Source organism: Dromaius novaehollandiae, chromosome 1, assembly GCF_036370855.1.
Source record: "Dromaius novaehollandiae isolate bDroNov1 chromosome 1, bDroNov1.hap1, whole genome shotgun sequence".
In the NCBI taxonomy this organism is placed as follows: Eukaryota; Metazoa; Chordata; class Aves; order Casuariiformes; family Dromaiidae; genus Dromaius; species Dromaius novaehollandiae.
The window spans coordinates 172,267,249-172,294,771 of record NC_088098.1 but is presented as its reverse complement, the minus strand read 5'-3'; the positions used below and the strand labels follow the sequence as shown (position 1 = coordinate 172,294,771).

General features: G+C 37.8%; 1 protein-coding gene across 2 annotated transcripts in view; it reads left to right on the top strand.

Moving 5' to 3' along the window:
- Positions 1–17,353: 17,353 nt before the first annotated feature.
- The window catches only part of NDFIP2 (Nedd4 family interacting protein 2), a 45,757-nt gene continuing 35,587 nt past the window's right edge, over positions 17,354–27,523 (top strand). Inside the window, exon 1 of one of the 2 annotated variants that reach the window (XM_026120826.2) lies at positions 17,354–17,611. In XM_026120826.2, the coding sequence (XP_025976611.1) occupies positions 17,576–17,611 (36 nt within the window). In that variant the 5' untranslated portion in view covers positions 17,354–17,575. The remainder of the gene's footprint in view (positions 17,612–27,523) is intronic. The other variant, XM_026120827.2, reaches the window with a different exon arrangement.

Here is a 27,523-nt window from a genome sequence, read left to right as displayed (position 1 = left end):
TTTTCTTAGAATTTGGTATGTGATAACCTTCTGTTCCACTGAGATATTTCCAAACTTCTAGACCTAGCTTTTTGTTATGTGTTTAATAATTAAAAAGATTTATGAATATCTTATATTTTGCTGTTCCCAAGTAATTTCTCCTTAGCAAGAAATTTTGAAGAAAATTTTGAAGAAAATTTTTCTCCAAAATTTGTTTCCAGAAGAAGATCTACTTTGCTTTTAAGATAATTAAGATTATTCAAGTCTTCTCTTTATAGTTCTGTAACTGTATTCTTTGAAATTAAAAGATTACCATTTTCATTCTCCATCAGAACTTCTTCTTCAGTTCAATTATAGTATCTTCCCGTATTCCTTTTGTCCTACTCCACTTCCTTCATAGAGCTGTATATGTAGTGCTTTTACCACCAACTCTACACTGGCCCTTTCAATACAAGACCTAGGAGGTCTGAAAAAGAGAAGGCTCAGGAGAGACATGACAGTAGCCTATACAAGTAGGGTGAAGAGCATGAAGAGAGATCAATTGCTCACTCTGTCATAGGCAAATCAAATGAAGCTGGCAGATAACAGATTAAAAAACACAAAGGAAATAGGTCTTCACACAATGTATAATAGTACTGTAGAACTCTGTGCCATATGGACCTGAAATATTAAAGCTTTTAAAGAGATCAGAAAACAATGAACAAATTAATGGAAGAAAATCCTACCAAGGACTGTTAGATACAAATATGTTACATATGATTGGTGAGCCACAGGTTGCTGGAGGCTGGGCAAATATTCTGTGGACGTATCACTACACCCTTGTCCTGTTCTTCTCTGTGCATCTGCTACTGGTGGCTTTTGGGAGCAAGATTCTGGGGGGGAGGGACATTTTATATAACCTGCTAAGGTTGTCTCTTGGCCTTTCTTCTGCCTTATCATATTTTTTCAGAGATTCTGCCTCTGAAGACATAAGCTATTTGAGGCATATGTTCTCAGTTGTTGTTTTCCAGTCTTTATCAAAACACTGTTCATATTATTCCTGTTGTTCCTCCTGTTGTCATACTATCTGATGGCCTCCTTGTTTGTCAAGCTCAGCCATAACATTCACCCAGTTTTAAAATCCACAAGCTTGTTTTATTTTCTGATATTCCTATCTTTATTTTGGATTCCTCAAAAAGAGTGTTTTATGAGCAACTCATCTAATCTTAATTGTGACTATTTTTTCACAGCCTTTCAGCGCCTTACAGCTTCACAGTCAACTTCCCTTATTAGTATTCTGACACCCAAAAAATAAGCCGCTATCAGCTGGTGTCAGAATTTTTTCAAACCATCTTCTGAACTCCTCCTTTTGCACAAGTAAAGCATATCTATATATTCTGCATATCTAGTATAGGAAAGAAGCCAATATGAGTAATGAAAGTTAAAGATGTTCTTTAAGTATGATAGTTGAGAGGTTGAGGCTATTAGACTTGTGTAATTATTGTCGATATCTTTTAGTTTTCATTAATACTTGATTGGGACCCAGTCAGATTCCAGAAAGAATCTTATAGGACCAGATTTTATTATCTAGCAACTTCCAGAAAAAAATGAATTTTCTTGTGAAGCAGCATAAAGTTTGGAGAAGAGAATCTGACAGCTCAAGTTTTGGCCAGTCTCAGTATTCTTAATCTGCTGCTATATCCCAGGTAATGTTTAACATTTATTTGATTTGTCAAATATGCATGGAAGAAGTGTTGTGATTTTCATGACAGTATAAGGACAAAAGTGAGGCAAGACCTGTGGGAGAGAGATTTTTATTTACTAGATAACAGCTAATTTGGAAAAAAGACAAGCTTTGGAATGTAAAAGTCTTTTTTCAGGATATTATCTCTCCCTACAAACCTTTTCTCTTTTATGTAACTTCTGTATAATTTAAAATTATTCATTATTTGAGTAGAAATTTGCCTAAAAATTATCCATTATTTTTATAATAGCAGATTATTAATAGAAATAGTCATGGATCTATATATTTTAGTATTCTACCGAGCCTTTGTTGTCAGCCTGTTGCTCCTTCATTTATCTGTGTGTTTCCATGAAAATTTAAACTAGTCTCTCCATTTTAAATTTTGAAGAGCTAAAAAAAGGTATCTCAGTAAGATAATTTTATCCTTTCAGAAATTAACTACTACTGTGAGCTACAACTCCTTTTTTCCTCAAGAGGCTGCTGTGTTGGCTTGGGCATCAGGAGAAGGAGGGGAGGGGGAAGATACAGACAGAAGACAGAAAAGATACAAAAGGTTGCTTAAACATAGCATCTAGCAGTATCTAAGAAGCCTGCAGGTTTGGGATGGATGCCATCAGACACCTCAAAAAGCTAAGGACTCCCCTAGGTTCTGCCAGCCCTAGTAGGATGTCTTGAGTATCCTAGAGCATCAGAGAAGACTCTCACACATAGTCTTAAATGCTGTAAAAAGTGTGTCTTTAAAAAAAAACAAAACAAAACAAAACAAAAAACTAGCATTTCTGATTGGTTTGGTAAGTTGTGTAGTACAGCTGTAATTGGGAGGGAGACAACAAAAAAAAAGCACTGCACTTATCCAGCCTTTCTTCCTCATAAACTGAAGGCAAATAAATCACTGTTGAAGTTAATACAGTCTCATGACTATGTTCTTTCTAAATACCGGTGTCCCACATTCTGATTCAGGGATATCTACTTTATTCCAGAAAATCATAAAAAGAACACAAAAAAGGGAAGTTTTGGAACAATTTAGCAGCTTGATGACATCTGAGAATTTATGTATAGAGGGAATTGTGAATCCTGGTTTTATAGCTGCTTCATGGCTTTGTGCAGATCAAAACAGTTAGGGAGGTGCAGAGTATCTGTCCCTTACAGTTCAAAGATGCTTATTTTAACCTTGCTTATTTTAACCTTAGGAAGTTGTGCTATTATGGTACTAACTGTAGGCACTGTTACCCTCTTTTAGGCCAAATACTTGTTTAAAAAGAAAAGATAGTGATTCATTGAATGAATTATTCATACTTAGCTGAAGTGACAACATGTAATTGTACCAGGATATAGGAAAATACAAAATTGTATTTGTTCTTTAGTTTTAGACACAAGGGTATTTTTAAAAAATCAAATACTAATGTGTACTTTGGCACAACTTCTTTAGCAATTGTGTCTCCCTCTGATAAAAGGTGATGCAAGAGCTTTCATTCAGCCTCTGTGCTGACAAGGACACTGCTTCAGGGGAATGCCAGACAACGTAGTAGCTCTTTTATAGTAGCCAGGGAAAACATACTTCCCTTACAGTTAGCTGCTAAGTAACCTTTTTTTTTTAATCCTCTTTCTTTTTTAAGTATATGGTTCTGCTCTCTTTGGGGTGAATGAGATCTTCTGCAGGAAATTTGCTTTTGTTCCATAGAAATTTACAGGAAGGAAATGGGGCTTCAGGAGGAATTCATTCCTGTGCCTTTATGACTCTTCTGTAACGGGATTCAGAGTAACAGCATTTCCACTGCATTTACCTGCAATTCAGAAATAACCTTAAAATCTCATTGCAGTCAGCTACATATATTTGTGTTTAACAGTCTTAAAACCAAATGAGACATTTTGGATCCTCCTATGACCTTAGAAGACAAACTGTATGTACTATCATAAAACAAACACCAAAAACTTCAATTATTGTTACAGACAACTACTACTACTGAACCTATACTCCTATTATTTGTTGCAAATGACCCCATTAGATATTTAAAAAAGATGTCTTTGGAGTTAGTCTTAAATAAATATTTACCTTGCAGCCATCAACTGAAGTTACAGAAAAAATTAAATAGCTGAAATGTGATCATGCTAAAAGAACCACTGCATCAAATGCACAAAATATGTCTCTGGGGCAAGGACAGATACAGCTGCAGGCTGTACAATTACATCTTTGCAAAGCATGAAATGGCTTTGGGCCAAGATGTTCAGTTGTGGGCACTTTGAAGTCTGGCATTTAAATCCATTTTGCCATCTTCATAAGCATCACACTATATTTATGTCTTTTGGCATCCACTGCCACCATCTTGCTGTGAAACCTGACATTGAGATAATGAGCATCAGATGCCTCTTTTGTTTTGCTGTCATAAAGGGAAAACAGACAGTTTTTGTCATTGTCTGCGTTTGTCTATGAGAGAAAATTAGATGATACCTTGCACTTTGAAACAAAAAGAAGAGAAATTTGTGGCAGATTTTATATCCTACAAGAAATACAGAGTCATGGAGGGACTATTCAAAAACCATAAGCAGTCACTCATTTTTGCCTATTTCATTTTGCAAAAACAGCACAGAGCAGTTGTGGTTCTGCATCTTTTCTTGGTTATCATGGATTCAAATCACAGATTTGGAGACAGATATTTCAAGTCTTAAATTCTGCATGATATTCAGTACAGATCCAATTTATAGTGGTTTATTTTTCTGAAGTACCAAGCATCCATATTTTGAGTACTTGTCTATAAATATTCCATTTTTGGTGTACATAGTCTACATACTTAAGACTGGAGTATTCTAGTTAGCAAGGTCTGTTGGGATTGTGCTTGTGTCCTGAATATTGCCAGTCTCCGTACTGAAGACATGAAGAATGAAAGAAACCTAGTCACTGCTTATTTCCTTTTCCTATTTATGCTGTTGGGATGTAAGCCAGTCAATGTCGCTTGGTATCAGGGCTAGGGATTGGACTCTGACCCTCTTCAGCAGTATCAGAGAGATCCTGACAGGCTATATTTAGAGGCACTTCCCTCAAAATGTTATTGGAGGTATTCGGAAAGAAAAAAGTATTAGAGACAGACCTCAGTATATTTTTCTCATTGACATTTTGTCCTACTCATTTGTTTTTTCTACAGAAATTCTTTTTTTTCCTCGTATTGGGATTTAATTTAAGTCTTCCAGATTAAGAGCTCTTGTGACTTGGCTATGCCATGGTGATCACATAAACCAATTCTAAATGGCATTTACAAGTGCATGAGCACTAATTATAATTATTCACATTTACTAGCAACAATACTAATAGTGAAGTGAATTAGCAGCTTCCTCTATTGGAGATATTAATTTCACAGTTATATTTTTGATAAAAGAGCATGGTATCAGCCTCTTGGCATTATTTTAAAGACAGACAATAAATATTGGCCTGCAGAATTTATTCAACACTGATTGCTTGAATACTGACTAACTATTGCCTTCTCTGACACATCAATCACAACACTTTTTTTTCAGTAGTAGATGTCAGATATAATGTTTGGGAACGGTAGAGTATTTAGTTTTGTTCATACTGCTTTTTCCTTTGCTAAATCTCAACTTCCGTATCTGTTATCACCAGTGTGGTGATAGGTAGCCTTCTCGTAATTAAAAAAGGCTAATTCTGCGACGTACCCATAGGCTCCCATTACAAAAATCTCTCTAGTACTTAAGCAGTATTCTTCTTTCTCTAATTCAGAGAAAAGCCACAAAAAGCTGTCTTTTTTCCTCCCTTAGCTCTGTTCATATGAGCATCTGGTTCAGGTGAGTTAAGTGTTTTTTAGTCCATTCAAACATCTGATGCTATAAATATTCATGCATGGGTAGAATTCCAAATTTTTTGTGTCCGTAGACTCCTTTTTCTAAAAAATACTCTAGTGATCCTCCTGAAACTAAGAGTTTATATGAGCGGAGTTTTCCCTTGTCTGAGTGCTTACTCAGAGTTATGACTGTATCTCTAAAAACTGCTGAAGGGGAAAGATAATTTATGTTGCATAAAAACATAAGAATAGCTATACTGGGTCAAACAAAAGGCCCGTGTAGACCTGGATCTTCTCTCTGAGACTGATCAGAAACGTATGGCATATTGGATAGTGCTAGCATAATTATACATTGATTTCTTCAACTTTTTATTAAGCTTTGTCTAAAGATAGCAAATAGGCCCTTCTTACCACCAATGGAGAGCATGGAGCAAATGTAGACTCTAACCAGACTCTCCATCCTTGGAGATATCCAAAATTTGACTGGACAAGGACTGAGGAACCTGATCTAACTGGGCCTGCTTTGAGCAGGGAGCTGGGCTAATTTACCTCCAGAGATCCCTTCCAACCTGCACAATTCTACAATTCCATCCTTTTTATTTGGCATGCATACATTGCTAATTCCCTGATAGGAAAAAAAGGCAAGTCCTTTTCACACTTATTTGGGATCCATTCATTTATGCAACAAAAACATCGGTGGGGTTTTACATTGACATTCTGTAGTGTTTTGATGGCATGCAGACTATAGCTAGACCTATGAGTTGAACTTAGGTGAATTCTGACATGCTACATGGTGAACATGAAAGAATTCAAGATCAAAGAATTTACTATATGAATCATAGCCAGTAGCAGTGCCATGCTTACGGATTAACAGATTTCTTCTGCTCGACTGGTGTCCTTTAAGCTAGGAGATGTTTGGAAATCTAGTATACAATCTGGTGGCATCAGAAGTACATTGAGATCAGTTTCAGAGTGAAGTACCTAAATGAGATACCTAAATTCAGTTGTCTACGTATAAGCTAGATATCTAAGCTCCCATTACAGTCAGTAGAGATCTAATCAATGCGATCAATAGTTGCACTAAATTTTAAGAACCTAGGTTGCCCACATTCTCCACAGATTTGCTACTAATTTGTTGCATCCAAGTTGCAGCTTAGGTTGTCCCTGCCAATTTGTTGCACTACAACTTGTGCAGTTTATGTGGACCACACACCTTTTATGCAGAGCTGGGATTTGTTGTTAGTCTAATTAAAGTCTTGATAGTCTAATCAAAGAATTATTATTAGACCAGTCACAATGATACTAATACTTACAGTCCAAATTATCCAATTACTGCAGCTCGTCACAATAATGATACAGTTAAAATTGAAATGCCAAAGCTTTCCAGTAACTGTCCTTTTCTCTGGTATTGTGCTCACCCTTCCGCTGTGATTCTGGTTCCCAAGGTTGATGGCTTCAGTCTTTGGGTGAGGGTGTTATGGTAAGTTGTCAGCATCCCTCCCTTTACTGGAAGAAGTATGATGAGGATTTCTTCCTCCTCTCTTCAAGAAATACGATGCTGATTCTGATGGTTTCTTCCTCCTCACTCTTGGGTCTGCTTAGTATTTTTATTACATATGGGCTAACACAGTCCACTTGTTCTTTATTCATGGGTTCACAATTCACATTACATCCACTACAGTGTGTTTTACATATGTCAGGTACTTATTCTTTGTTCTTTTGTTACCCCTTAGTGGGCTTGTTTTACCCAGTTTCCAAGGTTGCATTCCTTTGATGGCCAGTAAATGACTATTGGTGAGCTGTTTATGGCTCTGGGGCCTCTGTTATCATCCTGTGTCTGTCCTTTCAAGGCTCCTGGTATCATCCCTGCCTGAACTCCTCCATACTGCATTTTTATTGTAGGGTCATAGATAGTTCATTATCGGGGGAAAAAAAATCCTGCATGTTATTAATATCTATCAGTTATAGATTGATAGATAGATAACAATAAGCATTACACCACTCAAATATATAAAGCTAAACAAAAGCTAAAACAAATTAAGTGATAGTCACCTGGTTATCAGAAAATTGCTGTTACATCTAAACAAACTAAAATAAAGCTCCAGGCAGACCAAGGCAGGTCCAGACAAATCTTGACAAGTCCTGAGGCCTGTTTTTCAGCTTAACACACAGCCTGTAGCCTGTTACTAGCAATGGTAGCACCATATGTATTGGGCCACAAGGCTAAAGAGTCTAGAGAGCTCACCCTGTAATAGATATCTTTATCTGATCAGCTCAATCCCACATATAGCGTCCTAAATGTTTTCTGAATCCTCCTATGACTTTCTTCTAGTCTAGGATACATTGTGAATGCATTCCTTGATCTCCAAGGAGAGTGAATTATTAATCTTTTCTTACTCTAGTTCTGATAGTGCTGAAATCAAATAATGTTTCTACAAGTCCTCCTGAAAAGTACATGCTTGGCAAAACTGTTTTGAAATGCAGATACCATGGTCTTATCTACACATGCTTTAGCTCTGTGAGACTTCATGCCTCAGAACAACTGGAACATTATACATTTAGTATCAGCTATATCAGCTTTTCTATCGCTCATAACTTTGATGTTGTCTAAATGAGACAAATATTATACTTTCTTCGTGACTGGAACATTTGTCTCAGAGTAAAAATATTCCAGATGAGTATGTCCTTCCAAGTAGAAGAAATTTTTGTGCTTAGTTAAGCAACATTCTTTATCACTTGTTGACACCTAAATTCCAGTCGTATTCCTTATTACATGCTGACATTTGGCTATACTTCCTGTGTTGTAGATTCATTTGCTGTGATTCTTGCACCAGACTCTGAGATCTTCATCTCCAGTTGTTTATATCAGAAAAAATGTTAGAAAGCATCATTGCTCCTATTCAGCCTGCAGTTCTGGGCTTCATTTCTGTGGAAACATGATATGGTACACAAAAAGGGGCAGGAAATTGGGTGCGAGACATGCATGAGTCTGTCCTTGAAATGTTTGGATGTGGTCTGGGGAAACAAGACCTAGGAAATGAAAAGTGATCCTCGACCCATAAATACAGAGAGGACAGGACTCTTTCTTAGTTCCAGTTAAATTCTCCCAAACTATCAGCCAACTTCCTAGGTTATATGGTTTCTCACATCTGTTGCTAGCTAGGTTTTGAAAGGTTCTTGCAAATCATTCTTCTGTTTCCCCTCTAGTCTGGAGCCTTCTCTTTTTTCTGAGACTTAACATTGTCCTGGAGATTTTGTAGGTTCCCATTTTCAGCTCCCACTATCTTGCTTGTTATTACATTGGTCAGTGTAAACAGCCTAATAATAATATCAGCACATGATTTGGCACTTCTGGAAATGCTCATTACACAGTATTCCAAAAGAGAAGGAAATTAAGCTTGCTTAATTCGTACAGCTATTAAATTATGCACTTATCTGCTAGGACATGCCGTGGTCCTGATCGTCTGTCACTTGTTCTCCTGTCTAAGATGGGTGCCTTTTCTCTTTCTTTTCTGTTATGGCCACATTGGAGAACTGGGGCAATGGCTGATTCACACCCAGATTTATTCAGAGAATGTAACTCGGATGTGAACAAAGTTCCAGAAGTGCAGGAGACTAGTTTACTATTAACCTTTTAAGTATCCTTTCCAACTTTCATCATCTCCCTTTTATTCTGAGATAAGCAAAATAATCTCTCTAGTGGCCTTTCCCTCAACTTTCCATAAGAAATACATACGATTGCCTCTATTATGTCTGCTTAACACTAAGACATTTAGAGCAAGACTTCAAAGCCTTTGAAGGCTGGAGGAACAGATTAGATGAACCCTAGAAACTAAATGAAGATGCCACTAAGATCTATTAAGAGCTAATGAACCAAGATATCCTACCACAACCTGAGATTTAACACTGAAATAAAGTAGCTTCTGCTATTTTTCTGAGAAACGTATCCTTATCAAAGATATACAGAGCAGCCAGGTTTCAATATCTACTTTATGTGGCATTTGTTCTTGATGGAAATGGGCAGAGCTGGTGCTTCTGTTGGCAGAACAATGCCATGGTACTCAGCTAAGGTCACTGCTTGTGAATCAAAAAGATCAGCATATAGGAGCCAGCCCTTCAAGGAATATTTCTTTATTTATTTTAAAGTAACTAGTTATCTGAGATTTTTGGTTATTGCTGGTGGGGATGAGATGTAGACTGTCCTTTCTGACGGCCAGGAGTTGTCTAATAGTAGAGATCTGTATGTATTCTATGATTTATTTGTACACATTATTATGAAGTCGTGTAAATTAAGATACTATTTTGATCAATTTACTTATGGACTGCTCAATTCAATGTTTATAACTTTAGCAAGAGGCAAAAAGAAACTAAGTGGTCATATCCTTACTGGATGCTGATAGCCAACATACTCTGATCTCAGTGCATGGGCAGTAAGGTAAGACTAATTTCACATAATCCCTATGTCTATTATATAGACATCTACAACTGAGCTAGTCATCCTAGGATCCCTTTGTGGTAAAGGGAGAGAAATAAGACACTTAGAAAGAGCAATCCATCAGACTTACTTTATGCATTTTTCTTAGAATGAGATGAATTGCATTCTGAAAGTGCCTGTTCTTCAAATAAAGTCTAGATATCTAGACCAGATGTAGGCCTTGGCAATAGAAACATCTAAATTTAGATGAGATAACTTTTCACGAGTGGAATAAATCTGTACAACACAGGTAACAAGAATTTTGAGGTAAGTGTTCCTCCTTCCTAGCTGAACTCATCCAGCCCTGTGCAGGATCAAACCTTTACTGAACTTCTGAGTTTAGAGCACTTCTGTACATTCTGTACATTAAATACATATATTTAAGCCATCCAAGTGCAGCACTGTCTTTTTTTGCCTTGAAACTGATATGAATGCTGAAATATTATTCCTGAAGTTACATACATGCTCCACACAACAAAAGAGAGGCTCACTTCAGTGAAAATTGTAATTGAAGATTATTTCTCAAATTTCAGTTTAACTTTCTGCCACTTCAGTGCTAGATCAGTTCAAATGTTGAAAGATACTTCCACTCGGTTTCAGCATATTAGGCATTTTTTCCAGAAGGCTAAGTGCTTTTGAAAACAGGAGCAGGGACTTGAGCAATTCTAATTACGGTTGTGACTATGTGTTTGTGCATCACAAGTTCCAGAGGTGTGTCTGTATAAAACTTGGGTGACTGCCACTATTTAGCTGAAATAGTACAGTGTATTCTGTTCATGTAATATGTGTTGAGTGTAAATGTGCTATTCCAGTGTAAAAGAATATTTTTCTTTGTTTAACAAAGTTACTTGTTGAAATGAGAGGTCATATTCAGACAGCTCTAACTCCATACAAGTGTTCTATCTCTAAATGGGGAGAATTATTTATGTAAGATGCCCTTTAAAAGTCATTTGAAGAGCTTTGAAAAATACAGAATGCTTACGGCCTATCAACAGAAAACTTAGGGCACAAGGCCTTGGCTAGATTTTAGACTGAATTAATGTTGCAACAGGCTAGATTTCCTTGATGATATCTTAGTTAATGATATCATAATATTATATTTTTGTTTATATTCTGACTTTCTTCCAAAGGAACCTATGCTAGCATTATGTGGAGCCACTGTAACAGTGGAAGGAAGCAGTAAAGCATTGCATTGTTTTTAATGCATTTATATTACAAACACAAAACAAAAAAGATGGTTCCTAATCCAAGAGGTTTATAATTTATGCAGAGCTTTATTTTATATCTAATCTATATTACATCTAACTTGGATAATCAGGGATGGAATTTTCATTTTGATACTGAAAAGAGAATTTTCATTTTATAGCATCTTAAAATAGATGTTTATATTGTGTTCTAAGTATTAGGAGAAATGCCAATACGTTAAACTTACTGTGAATACATGGTATTCTTTGTTCTTGGTAGGACAGAGATCATGCATTGCAGTTAATATTTTAAGGCAACATTGGCACTATAAGAGTATGGACTTACTTATGTACCTATTACTTGGTCTTTCCTCCTTTTGTTGAATAATAAAATTATTTTCAGATAACATCCAGCCTTTTACTGTTTACATTTATATGTGTACCTGCTTCATTAAGGAAAAGTTCTCAAGTACTTTCATTCACAGTGTTTCTACATGGTGACAATTCACAGAAGACTGAGAGGCAGTTTGGAGAAATTATCTTTCTGATTAATGGGTGAACAAATATTTGAATAATCTATTTCCTAAGGAATACACACTAAAACTATTTTCTACTTAATCATACTTTGTTGGTAGTACAAACAATACAGATGTTGCCAAGATCAGAGTGGACATATCTTGTCCAAATAGGGCTTCATAATACCAATAGATTTCTTCTTGCAGCATCAATCTGTATTGACTTTCACTGCACAAGCATGCTACATTTTATACCATTTCCTCCATGTTTTCCCATCAGATTTCAAGTGGTTTTGGATTTTTTTTCCTTCATTTTCTAACTGGATATATTTTCTCACATATTTCCCACATTCCTTCTTATTTTGGTATGTATTTACATGCTTTAAACTGCATTTCTACATTACTCTCACTGGTTTTACTGACTCTGTCTGACTTCTGTGAATTTCATTCATTTATTTCCATAACACCACATGTGGGGTATTGTGAAGGAAAGGTTTTTAACATCAGATTTATACCTGAAAAATTACTGAAAAACTATATCATATAAAACTTATTTAAAAAATTTAATTAATTCAGTTTTTTTCCAGCAGTGTTCACACAAATATTTAAATTATTATCTTTTATTACAAGGTGTTTTCAACAAAAATAGTTATAAACCCATAAATTTTAATCTGATAAACTAGAATTTTTAAGATAATTTTAAACTGGCAAACAATTTACTAGTATAATTCTTTTGCCTTTTACTACTTTCTTTCGAAGAACACATACCTACCTGATGAAGTGGAAATTTAGCAGACCCCCTTTTGCAGAACCTTCTGTGAACTGTGTGAAACTGCGTTAGCTTTTCCATTCATTCTTCATAGTAACATCTAGTCTATGTCACATTATGTAGAAATGCGACTTTTTAAGAAGAACCCCCTCTCAGAGACTAGCACATACTGACATCATCTGCCTTGGCCTTTATTTATGCATTCAGTACCACTTCCTCCGAAGCTTACTCCACAAAACTGGCTAGGCAGATCATATCTCAGTGCAGCTCATTACGTTTTTCTTTTTTTTTTTTTTTCCAAAAAACACAAAGCTGTACTGAAGAAGCTATATACTGATGATAACGTGAGAGCTGACTCCTTGAATTTCTTTAAAGCACAGCCATATCTGTTTGGCACATAATTTTCCTTCCTGTGCTTCTGTGCTCTGTTCTTTTAACTGTACTTGTGTACTTGTCCAGTAAAGATAATGAGTGTTAAGTTATAAGGAAGACAACAGACCCACAGAGCCACTACAGATTTAGACAAAGTATAAGTTTAATTTGCAGACCTGTGACGAGCTTGTCTGGATATACCTGAACTAATTTTAAACTGTCTCTGTCACTAACAGGAAATAGCTGTGGCAGTATACAGATCAGTGTAGACTGCAAAATCCAGCCTAGACCAAGGCAAATATTTGAGATGTTTCCCACTCTGAGCTTTGTGCTGCAGTACTTATATTTAAAGCTGGTTCAGATTTCTCTGTGTGATACTGGACCTGATTTGCAAGACTATACATATGTGAACAAAGATGATGATATTTGAAACTCTGTATTCAGCTAAGAAATCTTAGAAGTAGCCTAGTGTTCCTGTTAATGATGGCTCTGGCATTGCCGGTGCTGCCTAGAAAAGGAGAAGAAAAGATGAAGAAAACCAAGCCAACCTCCTGCTGTTTCTTTCTGAGAAATGCAGTCCCAGTGGTTTCTTTTAGCCAACTTCCTCCTTAGAGTAGCTATCAAAATCCATACAGAGATCAGAAATTTTATGCAGTTTACATAACCAAGAACATGGAATTAAAACTAAATAATTTATAAGCATAGTTTGCAAACAGTGAAGAAAACAAATCCAACCAGTAAATCCATGACCTGATTTCAGGTCAGTCCATAAGTAAATTACGTAAGTACATTAATTTCTTTAAATTTACCTTTGGAAAAATCTATTTATATCTCAGTGACATTGTTTGCACTATAGGCTTGAAAACCAAGGCTCAAGATGCAAAATTAAGTTACAAAAAATGAGATTTTAAATTTTGTCTTCATTTTTTGGATATAAATGAACAGCTTTTATTCTCTCTAGGTTTTTTACATAGTGTAGCAAGCAAAACAGCATAGTAAGCATAATATTGACTTAAAATAGTATCAAACAGTAAAACAGTATAAAAATGCAATATTGCTTTATGTATGTTTATTAAAATGAAATTGACCTAATTCTGATGCTTACCTATTGTGTAAAGTTTCTATTCCATCACAAACATTAAAAATTTGAATAGACTTATACAGGTAAAGAAGCATAAAGATAAATATAGCACTTCCTTATTTGCAGACGATTGATAGAATACTGAATGAAAAAAGAAGTTTAAAATTGTTAACAGTCTTGTGCTGCTCGCAGTTGTGTAATTAAGTTCAGATGTGTCTGAATTCAGATTCCCATCTTCCAAGTTAACTTTTCACGGTATCAAGCTTGCAACAGTTATTACTACCAAGAAGATTACTTTGTTGGCTCACTTTCATGTTAGAGCAAAGTTTAAACTGTTGTAAACTTGCTGACTAAAAGCAAATAAGTTTCTTCCTTCCTAAAACAAATCTAAAACAATGCTTTCTTTTAAATGTCATTTTGACATTATTTTCTTTACATGCTGAGCACTTTCCATAAATACAGCTCTTTTACAGTAAACAAATTACTACATGATCCAGAAAACAGTGATAACCATTACTGTCATGGTATATCATGGTTTAAGGAGGTCAAACACAAAAAAGTAAATATTAAAACTAGTATTATTCAAATATTTTAATCAACATGATTTGGTTATCTAGGTAATAAAGTTCTAACAGTTCTGAAATACATATTTCTCATGTTCAATATATATTTATAGATGCCTTAGTGCCTGCTGATTACTTTGTACTATATATTAATATTCTGCCTTAGACAGAATCTCTGGAACCAGACAGTCAAAATATATAGATAACGCTATTTTGAAAATAAAAAGATCTGACAAAAATGTATGACCTTCCTTTTTAGCCTTCTATCAGTGCAATAGCATAGCCACCCACCCAGTTACGTGACTTTAAAAAGAAGAGTTACAGCATTCCAGAAAGAGCAAGCACTGAAAGATGGACATACTCAGAACCAAAAGCCATATTGTCTGTTTAACGATACATTGATAATACTGCTAAAGAACAAGAAGTTGAGTCTCTCTATCTCTTAGGCTGTATCACCCATCCAAAGTTTATCTGTAAGTATGCAGCCCCCTTCCCACACACACAATATTCCTCTACTGGTTCTTTTTGCAAGCTTCTGTGGAATATTTTCTAATTTCCACATTAAAGACATTCTGGTTCCTATCTGTTATCTTTTCTTCCTTTAAAAAAGATAAATATTTTTTAAATTTAAAATTACAAGTTACTTTTTATTAAATGCTTATTCAGTTGCACTCACAAACTCTGTGAGTTGTGTAGTCTGTGTTTGTACTCTTTAAATATTTACAGAGTGAAATATTCTTTGGAATCTATGAGCAGAACTTATCTGGAGTCCAACTTGAAGTTTCTAGGCCTCTTTATTCCATAGAGCTGGGGTACAAAAAATAGAAAAAAATGTGGAGGTCAGACATTTTCAAAATTTCACTTCGAAACTCCATTTCTGATTACTGCAATACTTTCCAGAAAACATCTTCCTAGGCTGAGATGTGATGTTGAACACTTTGAAAACAGTTTACTTTGGGGAAATTTGTTTCTGGTAGTATAGAGGACACTAGAAGTTAAACCTATTTTATTAATGGTCTAAATTCCCTTTCCCATGAAATCTGGTAATATAATTAAGAGATTTTCCTTCTATTTGGTAACAGAAGCACAGTACAGTACTCTGTACACACTATTCTTAAACTCAACATGACCTGTACTAATAAATCTTCCTTTTAAGACAGAATAATTAAACACAGAAACTTCCATTCTGTATAGAGGAAAAGGGAGGAAATCCCGCTAGGAAAATAATAACATTAATCCATTTCTAACCTATATTTCTCTGCCCACTTTGTTTCTAGACTGTTAGGGCTTGACACAGTTCTTGAATGAGGAACATAAGAAATGCGACAAACAATAGAGTAGACCATAAGTTCCCCAAACTTGGTTTGTTTGGGTATTAGTAACTGTTGCAGCCACCAGGTACTGGCTTCAAGTGAGGTCCTGGGCACATGGTGCTCCCACTCCCTCCTCTCTCATAATCCTGCTGTGCATCTTCACTTCTAGCCCCGAGCTCTTCTCTTCTCTGCCCTCCCACGCACGCATGCTAGGGTTTAAACACCACTCCTGCAAGGCCTTATCCAGCTTATCAGTAATGACTGCCTGCGTGAAAACGCTTACCCTGCAGCTCAGGTCAGCCTCCGAATAAGCAGGCTGCCTGGATAACGGCAGTGATCTGGGCTACGCAGGATAAAGTTCTGCCGCAAGCCATTGCTGATAGCAAGCAGCTGCTTTTATGGGAGTATTTATCCCATGGATCAGTTATACTCTACTATACAAACGCTTTCTGCTACAGCTAGAAGCTGTATGCCCAGCTATTTGGAAATTGTTTTAACCTATGACTACGTATCTGACAGTTTGGGAACCTAGGAATGAGTCATACTGATGTGATATGCCACCAGGGTGAAAGTTTTCACTGTTTTTACCTCAGGAGGTCATCAACACTACATAAATACATAAACATTTACCGCTTTAAGAGGAAGAGGCATTTACAGTTTTAGGAGGAGGAGAGGAGAAAATGACAACATTTTTCTTCCCTTCCTGTCTGAGAATGGCGCTTTGCCTTGAATTTTCAAAGGAACAGAGGACAACAAACAGGCTCGACTTAAAAATAGTAGAGAAAGGTATCTATTCCAGATCATTCTCTAGGCCTCAAGGGTGCCTTCTTTATGCCATACCTATTTATTCTTGCCAGATGGGGATAAGCTCCTAAGCTGTGTGTGCTTTGTGGACAGAATAGCCTTGCCAATACTGCAGGAGGAGGAGAAATGCTGCAGAAAAGAGAGGGAAAGGGCAGCAGTGCACTAACCCTGTGGGGGGCTGGGTGTTGAGCGTATGTGACCACCCTGAGATGGGCTGGGGACACGAGCTGGCAGGGAGCTAGGCCGCGGTGGCAGGGCACTCAGCACAGCCTGCGGGGCTGCTGCGCTGCCAAGGCCATCAACTCAACCTCCCAAGCAGCTCTGGGGATGGTAACACAGAGGGGCAGATCTCTGCGACTGTGGGAACAGAAGCAAAGAGGGAGAAGGCTCCAGGCTAGACTAGGGGCTCAAAAAAACAGAAGGGAACTGCGCAAAGAGGAGTGACGTCGCGGTCACACCCATGTGCTGGGGTGCAGTCAGGGAGGGCGGACATGTCGTACGGGTAGCCTGTCTTTCCCATGAGAGAGAGCGCGCGCACGCACACACATAAAAACGCTCAGCCTTCCCCCGCCCAACGGCCAGGGCGGGGCTGTGCGCCTGCGCGTAGGCCCGCGCTCGCGGGCGGCAGTTGGGCTGCGGGGGAAGGCGGGGAGGGGGCAGCGCGCAGCGCGCAGCGGAGCATGCGCGGCCCGTCGCGTCACAAAGGGCGGGGCGGTGGCGCCCTCCCCTCCCCCAGCCCAGCTGCAGGAAGCGAGGCGGCGCTGGGCGGTGCGGCCCCGCCCCTGGCGGGGGGGAGGGGCGGTGGCGGCCGGCTCCGCCGCTGGAGTGGGCGGGGAGAAGGGCCGAGGCGGTGGCTCCGGTTGAGCGGCCGAGGAGGAAGGGCTGAGCGGTGCGGTGCGGTGCAGTGCAGTGCGGTGCGGTGCGGTGCAGTGCAGTGCAGTGCGGGGCCGGTCGGAGGAGCGGCGGCGGCGCCTCTGTGTGTGTCGGCAGGCGGGCGGGCGGCCGGGATGGAGCACCACCAGCCCGCCAGCCGCTACCAAGTGGTGAGTGCGGCCGCCAGACCCGGCCGCGGGGTCGGTCCGTGGCGCGGAGGGGGAGGGGGGCGCCCGGGGGCCCTTTCACCCTTTTTTCCTTCTCTTTTCTCGGGCCTGCGCGGCTCCGGGTTCTGACAGGGGCCGCCCCGCGTTTCCCCAGCGCCGCTATGGGCCCGGGCACGACCCCGCCGCTTCCCTCCGCCCTGCAACTGCTCGCCAGGGGGGTCGGCGCCGGCCGGGCCCCGCCGTGGAGCCGCGCGTCTGCGGGGGCCGGTGCGCCCCGCCGAGCTACTCGCGGCGGCGGAAAACCGCGGTGCCCTTCGCGCTTCTCCTCCGCAGGCGGCTGTGCTCGGCCTCCCCTGGTCGGTGGTGGTGCGGGGGCAGCGGAGGTCTGAGGTGGGGTGGCGGCGGTCCCCTCTCCGCTCGGGAGCGCGGTTAGTTTTCCTTGTCTGGCGACATGTGCGTGGTAGTTGTGATCTTCGCTGCCCTAGCCGGGTGGCTCATGCTTTCCTTCTGGGTAAGAAGTAGCTGGACTCTGTAGAGCTTGTTACTTCGGCGATGTTCAGGAGAAAATTGTAGAGGCTGGCTTTTTTGGGGTGTTTAACTGATAGCTCAGGCTGTTGTCCTGACAAAAGTTTATTTGAAGAACAACAGTGTTTTATGCTGTCTAGCTGTGAAATTAAGGATAGGAGAATATCTCTAGTTAATACACATGCTGGAGAATGAAGTGTCATTCCTATTCTAAAGCCTTTTTAAGTAGTTCTTAGTGATCTAGCACAGGGAGAGATTTTAATGCGTGTGTATTCTAATCTTAAGTAAGCCATTGTATGCACTAATATGCACACACGTGTGTACAGTGGCTTACTAAAAATTAGATTCAGTGTACTTTAAAACACTGAAGACAGATCTGTAAGCCTGTGTATGTCTGTGTATACACAAACATACATGCACACATATACATACACACACATGGACACCAAGGACAGTGGTTTACTGAAGATTAGTCTTTGGTACTTTACAGTTCATTGAGTCTAATTTAAATGCCCATTCTTTCCTTCCTCTTAAACTTCATTACTGAAACAGTAATTGAACTACGAAGCTCTTCTTTCAGCCTGAGTTGGTTGTACTGCTTGTTTCATTCAGTTGTTAGTTTAGTGTCAATTATAGTTAAAAGACACAAGCTTTTCTGGTTATTGGACACAAAAATGACTTAAGTGTAGTCAGCGTGTTCAAAAGTTTCAATTTTAACCTTTAGTTCCATGTACTTCATAGCTTTGCTACATATTTAAACGGATACAATAAAAATCTGAAGTCTTTGCTAACTGTAATGTAGATCTCTTCTACAGTTCTCCATCTAAAGCTTGAATTGTTTATCTTACTGTTTGTTTTTTTACAGCTTCAACAGTGAGAACAATGACCGCAAAAGTAGTCACATTTACTTTTGTTTGAGCTGTTAACTTGTATTTCTGGGTCTGGTGATATTACATAGTTTTCTGGGTGTAAATGGTTCTTCTGGGTTGCAGGCAGAGAACTCATAAGAGTGAACTTAGGTTAAAATAGATACAGAAATTAGTATTCAGATTGTTCCTAGGTTATGCTCTAAAATAAGTAATAAGAAAGCCTTTGTTAGGTGAATATTCATTTTGATAGTTCTACTAACAGTATGGGAGATTTTTGTTTGCTCTTGAGTGATTATATTGTGGGACAGTCATATATGCAAAGAACGTATCCAGCAGTCTGTATCTTCTCAGGAGTGATGTATACCTTTAGGACACTAGCAGGCCCCAGTGCACTATACAGTTTAGTTAACAGCCTTCTAACATGCTTCTCTTCCTGTGCCACATTACCATAATTTAGATTCAGCAGAAGTCCTGAAGTCATTGGCTCTTCTTTACAAAGGTGAATGAAAATGCTGGCAGAGCATTTTCTGAAGAGCCTTCAAACAGTATAGTCTCCCTGAGGTCTGAAGTAACCAAGGTGTGTTTTAAGTGTCCTTAAAAGTATATGCTATTAAAGGTCAGATAGATATAATGGAAAATTTAATTCTGTTACTCAAAGAAAGGAGTAGAAAAAAGCATGGTAAGATGGAGTGAAGAAATAATTTGCCTCTGTAATATTTTGTTATGTTATATTTGATTTGAAACTTCGAACTATGGTGCTGATGCCCAGCTTTGAGTAAATGCTTTTCGGTGTGGACTTCTAAAAGGGCCAGTATTGATGAAATACAGTAAGAGTTGGTCCAATCAATTCCCCTTGTATATTAAACTTTGTGGCCAATTATGTAACTGAATTTTGTTATGGAAGTGTTCCCTGAAGCCTTTGCAATTACAGCACATTAAATAACTGACTAAAAATTCAATAGAACAACAAAAGTGCTGTTTTAATCTTTGATGCACTCCAGAGTTCAAAATAAGATCTTACTGATTACTATCTTTTAGGAAGGACTTTTTTTTTTTTTTTTTTTTTGCTTTCACTCTGCAGTACATCTGACTGCTTGACATTGAGACTTTCAAAATGTTATTTACTTACTGTGCTGGGTCAGAGGATGGAAGAACAAGGCAATTGCTGATACACTTAATTAGCACCTGATTATTAAAGCTGTAGTCTTAAGAGTTATGATGTATTTGCTTACATAATGACTGTGACAGATAATAAGCAATAGATTATTTCAGCTTTTGAAAATGCCCGTTTTGTTGTCATGCCATAATTTTTAGGGGCAAAATATAGAGGAGAGAGATGTGGCTAACACAGCAATAGTTTTGTGAGCCTCCCACTCCTTATTGCTAAGCTCATGAAATCCGACCAGTGCTGTTCACTGTTTGTGGGGTTTTATTAGTAAATAGCAAATTTTTTTCCCATTCCATCCATTCTGCCTTTACTTCTGATTGACCCTTTTTACTGTATTCAGGGCAAGTTTTCTTCTAAACAAAATAAAAAGAATTATTGGCTTATAGTCAGTTCATAGCAGTGACAGTAATTAGTAGCACTTCAGTGAAGTTGAAGAAGCTATCTCACTGCTGCCTCTTTTCGTTTGTGGTTTCTTTAAGTGAGTTAAAGTGCCTGCCATTCTTAAAGTCTTTTAGTTTTATTTTAAGCTTTAACACAACTAGCCAGTTTTATGACTTGTTAAGGAACAGAAAATGTCAGCATATGAGTTAAACATTGATTTCTCTTGTGTTTTTTCTTCTGTCAGAAGCAGTATTAAAACTTTTTTCTGTTACTTTCTTTGCCTCTTTTTTTTTAAGTTTAAAAATATTAAAATGATGCAACTGTTAAAAAGCTGCTACTTGGAAGTAGAGCACAGTAAGTGTTGCAAACTAAGAAGAGGTAGTAAATCAGCATTACGTAACTTTATCTGCCTCAGGCATGTGAGATTTGTACTGCTTTCTGCTCCTCCTTTTCTGTTCTCTCTTTGTAGGGCAGAAAAGACAACTAATTGATGGGTAAGAATTTGTCATGCTTCCATGCAGGAGTATGACATCAGAAATAAATTAGATAATCTTTGTTGTCTTGTGTTCCTTCCTTTTTCTTTCCTTAGTCACTTGCATACTGCAGTGTTACTGGTAAATGTGTCCTTTCGTGTGTGGTTTTTTTTCCTTTCTTTCTGTTCTCCTTTTGTTGGACTGGGGAACTGAGGCATCAACTTAGTAAAATGTAATAGTAAATTGTTCAGTGATAATTTTTCTGTGTCCTTTTACTTGCCAGCTCTTTGTCATCTCTCCCTAAATTGTGCGTCACTATCTCGTTGCCTGAAATATCTGCTTCTGGTCCAAGCATGTTCACAGAAAAGGTGATTTAAATGATGCTTTATGAATCTGTACTGAAGCTAAGAAAAAGAAATTCAGCAGTCTTTTGCAGTATGTAAAAATGGGTGAACAACTGAATATTAGGGCTTGGCATTGCCTTTTTCTGTGAAACATGCTTTTCCAAGTAACTGAGTAATGAGGGAGACTTTTTCACAGGCCTATGAATGATATAGGCATGTACATCCATTGAAAGCCACATACATAAATGCTGAATTGCTTAAGAATTATAATTAATCCCTTCTCCATATTACTTCATTAAGGCTTTTTATTGATAATTTAATAATCTTTGGTCAGCTAGTTGATTGCCTTTCGCTATAGGGTAGTTTAAGTGTTAAGGGGGTAAAGTAGGTAAGTAGCAAGCCAGGATGGATGAAACCAAAGGTCAGCTGTCCACACAGATGTCATTTAAGCTGTCACTCAACTCGTCATACCACTGTAGCACCTGGAGTTGAGTGGGATGTTGGAAATACTGCTTTGGTTTCTAAGTAATGAGTGATGAAGAACTCCAAGACTGCAGCCAGCTACTTATCATAATTTTTTTGTTTGTTTCTTTTTTAAAGTTCATGAATTTTGTGTGTGAAGCTGTGTATGTTGTTTAGAAACAGGATTAAGTGATGGAAATTGATACTATAAACACTTTGCCTATATAATGCTACACGTTGTAAAGAGTTGTACAGTTACAATGAACACTTAATATTCAGTATTTTGGACTCCATTATAATTGACTTCTTATGGTCATAATTCTATCTTTTTAACCTGAATCAAAGTCAAGTTGTCTTTGTATGTCTGAAACACACATGAAAGTCAGCCTACACAGGAAATGTGCACAGAAGGAAAAATTTCTTCCTCTTTTGTTTCTTTTCATGGGACTGAGCCTAATAGTGATTGGCAAATACATATAACTTTTACCCAAGTATTATTTATTTTGCATCTTTCATGTAAGAATCATAGCCTACATCTAGAATATGGTGTAGTATTTCTCATCTTTGGAAAACTGGTGTTACTGAACAGATCAAGCTAGGCTATGTTAGGGAAAGTCTGTTGCTTTCAACACATCTGGTTGTGAAGTCCTAACTGGAAGGTAAACTGTTGCTTTTAGGAGACTTCTGTATTTATAGTACAGAAGAATACTGAGTAAAGATATGTTAAATGATAAGCTTTGCTGTTGCTTGACTGTGCTTATGACAGTTAAGCTGATGCATTTAGTGATACAAAACTCTTAACCATTGAAGATAAATTTTTGAGTGCACTGGCATTTTGCACTTTAAGCTTTCAGTAGTTTAGAAGGGCTTATAAGGGTCTTCTGAAATGAGGTAAGTTGAACTTTCAAAGAATGGGCTGTGCTTATACCTTAATTATTTTTAGAATTTAATAGTAAACATTTAAAATTTGTAACTTACTCATTTTCAAAGTATTTTTCCAACAGAAAATTATATTAAATTGAATATAATACATTTTTATTTAAAGAACAGTTTAATTTTTTAAAAAAAACATTTTCCCCCCATTTTTTGCTTAAAAAATCCCCAACAAATGAAGATGAAAAATTATTATAAATGTTGTGGTATATTTGCCATTTGTTGTGTTTTTTTGTTTTTAATGTGGGCACAGGTTGTGACATTTGGGCAGTTTCCTGTCTTTGTATGTGTATGTGGGGGTGGGGATGGGGAAGAGCAGCAGTGTTCTGTTTGTTTTAATCAGCCTTGCTTACAAACTGGATCAGTTATATAGGACACCAACTTTACTGTGCTGAACAGAATAACTTCAGCAGTAGAAGCCAGTAAAATGTACCTGAGTTACTCCACTGTAACAAGCTTTTCTCCAAAAATTCATGGGAACTTTTCTAGACATCATGTAATCCCATTCTTCATTTTCCTTTTCATAGAAGAACTTGTTACTGTCAAAAGTGACTGTAGAGTAAACAGAACTTTGGCTTCTTGTCTCCTCCCTGAGTGAGGTGATTCAGTCCACCAAAATCCCAGAAAAGCATTGAGAAGCGCTGACCTTGGTTGGTCACAGTCTCCCAAAGAGACTGGCTTCTCGTAGTAATGAATAATTTAGACATAACCTAAAACCTTGTTACTAGACTATTATGTTGTGTAAGCAAATTGTAATTACTTTTTCAAGTATTACTGATATAAGCACAAAGGGAAAAATATAGATGTTCAAATTTAAAACTCAAGTTCACTTCAAAGAATGTGCTTAGGTGTCTGCATTTAGGGAAGAAAACCTCATCTAATCCTCAGAGCAGGCTTTGGAAAAACAGTAGATGGGAGTCTCATGACACATGAATGAAGCTTTTTGAGGTAGAGGAATATTGTATCTATAAAAAAAAAGCAATCTTCTTTATCTCCTCTAGATTAAAAATGCTGTAGTAGTAATAAGGTATATGGATATCACCTTTTCTAGACGTGGGTATCTGCTGACTGATTTGTGATGGAGCTGTATTTCTAAACTTTGTAAAAAGTTCTGGCTTACTTTTGACTTCTGAATCTTCTTCCTCTTCCCTTTCAATAATTTCTGACCGTCACATTCTAATGTTTAACTAAACATAAATTTATAACTAACTAAAGTTAAATTAAACAGAAAATGCCTGAGGTTCGTACCTATTAAGCTGCCGCTCTCACCATCTTGTTCTGTCTTTTACGGTTGGTTATTTTGTACTTTTTTTTATATTATTCAGTTCTATGAAATAATTCTTGGTAGGCCTAAACTTAAGGTTAAATGATGAATTTGCACAAGGGAATTGCAGGTAGGAAAGAGTGGGAAAAGGGCTGTCCTTTTTGGTAGCAGCAAGCTGATGACTGGCTGAGCCCATCTTGTGAAATTGTACTCTTGAATTTTTAAGTTCCTCAAAGATGCATGCATGCAAAAAAACTACACTAAGTCATGTAATGTAAAAGGACAGCTTCGGACTGAGTCATGCACACATAGGCCACTTTTAATAAGTCTTGCTATCCTATTAAAAAGGGGGAGAGGGGAATATTCAGTAACAAGAATAAGATGTTTTTGAATAACAGGATTCTTGGCAAAAGTCATATGTGATGTGGCCAAGCTAGATTTCTTCCTATCATGCTGCTTTAAGAAAGAAACTCTGAGCACTGTTTGAGCATGTTCATATCTGAAAAATGAGGTAGGAACCACAATAGAACAGCCTCAGAAATCCCGTGCTTAAAAAGCACTATGTTGATACAAAATGTTGGTAGCAATCTTCCAGATGGGGAAATTGAGGCACACTGACAAATGCCTAACTTTAGTCTATATTTGAAACAGTCTTCTTAAAGACAGTATCCACAAAAAATGAACATGTGGCAACTGGTGCTGTCATGATACCTAACTTTTTGGGACCTCAGTCCTAGGATGGAGTTCACAATCCTAGGTGTGATTGCTGTGTTCAGTTTCATAGCTTAAAACCTGCTTCCAGACTAGAGGTGCTTAGGCTGCTTTGGACAGGAGAATGAACAAATGGACTATATAGCAATACATCCATATTAGGCAAGCCGTTCTCAATTTGAGAAGGAAATTAATCCTAGGAGAGTATGGGCAAAGAAGGAATAGAAAACTTAGAAGCTTATTAGGTTGGAGGGGCACTGGCAACTCTTCTTACTGAAACTGAGCTATTGTACAGCTAAGAACGTGGGTTTGAGCTGCCTCAGGCTTAGGTCTCCTACTTCCTGGACAAGTACTGTAACAGCTATCCTATTTTAATAAAATGAGCACCCTCTTTGCCAGCTGTGTTTTTGATGAAAATGACTAACAACTTCTGTTTTGTGCTGACGTCTTGCATTGCCTGGACTCTCAGCATGTTTCAGGATGTGGATGCCGTATGGCTTTGAGACTTAGAATGAAAGTGGAAAATTATTTCCATTTTAACATTTAACTGTTTATTCCACTTAAACATTGTTTCCATTATCAGAGGCTAAGAGTAGCCTAAAACTGATAGTGTAACTTACTTCTCAATCACTCTGTACCCTAAGCATTAGATATTGGGTCGTCCCCAAACACCCCTGGCTGTGCCCCATCTGTGTTTAGAATGAACAGAATGATTCAGGGAAAAAACCCTCCAAACTTTGAATACTGCAGATGCAACAAAACACGATCAATATCCTGTATATTACTAATTCTGTTGTATTCTGTTTGTAATTCTGTTCTTCTTCAGTTGCTGTTCAGGATGCTTAGCACAGATTTGTCGTCATCTTTCTCGTAAAACGTGTTTAATAATAAATAATAATAATAATGTTAGTCTCTAACTACTGTATTGTAACTTAACATATTGACAAACATAAGTTTGTCCACTTTAGTTTTGGATAGTATTTTACCTTTTGACAGCAATCCTATTAATGTTGACAGATGGATTATTGTTGTAATAAAGGTCAGAATCATGTCCTTAGTAAAGCTGTATGCACAGCTTACTGTTGAACATGTTTTTGCTTTTCCCTAATTAACCTGAAAAGGTTATGTAGACGAGCTTTGAGGAAAAGTTATTGACAAGAGGATACTTACAATGGCATTTGCCTCTCTACTGCAGGAAATAAAAGATTTTGTTTGTGTGGTAAGGTTACAAGTTAACATTAAGCATGGCTTAGTAATGGTCAGCATAGTTAATTAACACTTGTCAGCTCTGAAAAGTGAGTGACGCCTTTGATACAGCATGAGACAATTGGAGTAGGAGAACTAAGTGAAATTGAGGATAATTGTCCATTTGGTCTGGTATTTTGAATCAACTCTCATATTCTTAAATTTAAGGGAAAAATTACTTAAGCTGTTTTGAAGGAATATACTGAAGCAGTGAGACTGTTAAAACTCCAGAGCAGAGGTCACAAAATTGATTAGCAAAAAATGCATAGAATAAATGATGAGGGGGAACAAAAAAGCTGTTTGCTTTTAAAAATCTGTTCCAAATTCTAGAATGAGAGTACATAATTCAAATGGATGAGGAGGCCACTAAAGCCCTGCAGGATTGGGTCACATCTGATGACCAGTGTGTCACTATGTTCCATTAGTCTCTCCTTTCTCTTATTCCAATGTCTGCTACCTTCCCTTTCTTTGACTTCCCAAGGTCACTAGGTAGCACTGGTTTGGTCATCTGCTTTCTCCCACCTCTAAACAGTTGATCTTCCTGGTCAGCTACAATGTATTTTTTGTTTATTTGACTAATAGTCAGAAAACTTGACCTGTTGGGAAGTGCCTGCTTCTAGACCTGTGCATCATACCTCTCACGACTGACAGATCCAGAAAAATTGCCCATTGGACCACATACTATGTTTACTTGCTTTAAAATGCTTAGTCAGCACTCTTTGGCTGTAACATCAGGGCTTAAAAAAAAAAAAAGAAAAAAAGAAAAGCTTGTTACTATCAGTTGAGACACAAAACACATTATTTAAAGATAGAGCATTTAAAATTCATTGCTGTTCTGAGTTGTATTTGTCTTTGTCACTAAATTTTATTAAAGCTGAGAGCCCAATAGTGTACAGGGGAGAAAAGTCCACAACTCAAAACAAGAGTATCTTCGATAAGGCCTATTCTTTTGCAAATAATGCAGAAAAAAAAGTCATCAGGTCACACATATGAGTCTTTCTGTTTTTTAAGCTGTTGGAACTTATATGTGTATCATCTCTCTGATTATCTGATTTGCTGATATCTTAAGTTGAGGAGCTTGAGTACTCCATTTTTCGGTTGCTAAGAAATGAGTTATGCATAAAAAGGCAAGTAAGGATTGACCTGTTAATAAGGATAAACAGGGTTTGCTTTTATTGACTTAACCCTCTCATTTTTGTAGATTTAATCCAGTGATTCTAATTGGCGCTATTTAGTAGTGTGGAGTAGGAAACTGTTCCTGCTTGACTAGCTTTATTCAGATACACAAGAGAGAAGCCCCTGTGCTGTCTATAATGTTATCTAAGCTTTTCTTAGGGTTTTACTCCAGAGTTTTCAAAGGTGATTCAGTTGCAATACAGGAGAGACAAACTCAAGTCCTTTTTTCTTACCTCTCTCAAATCGGTTCTTAAGGTATCCCTTCTGCAGTTCAGTTACTATAATACTTCTCCAGGAAGACCTCCCTTTCTTCCTTATCCTTCTCCTTACAAACTGAATTTGCAGTTTTTAGCATCTTCCCTCA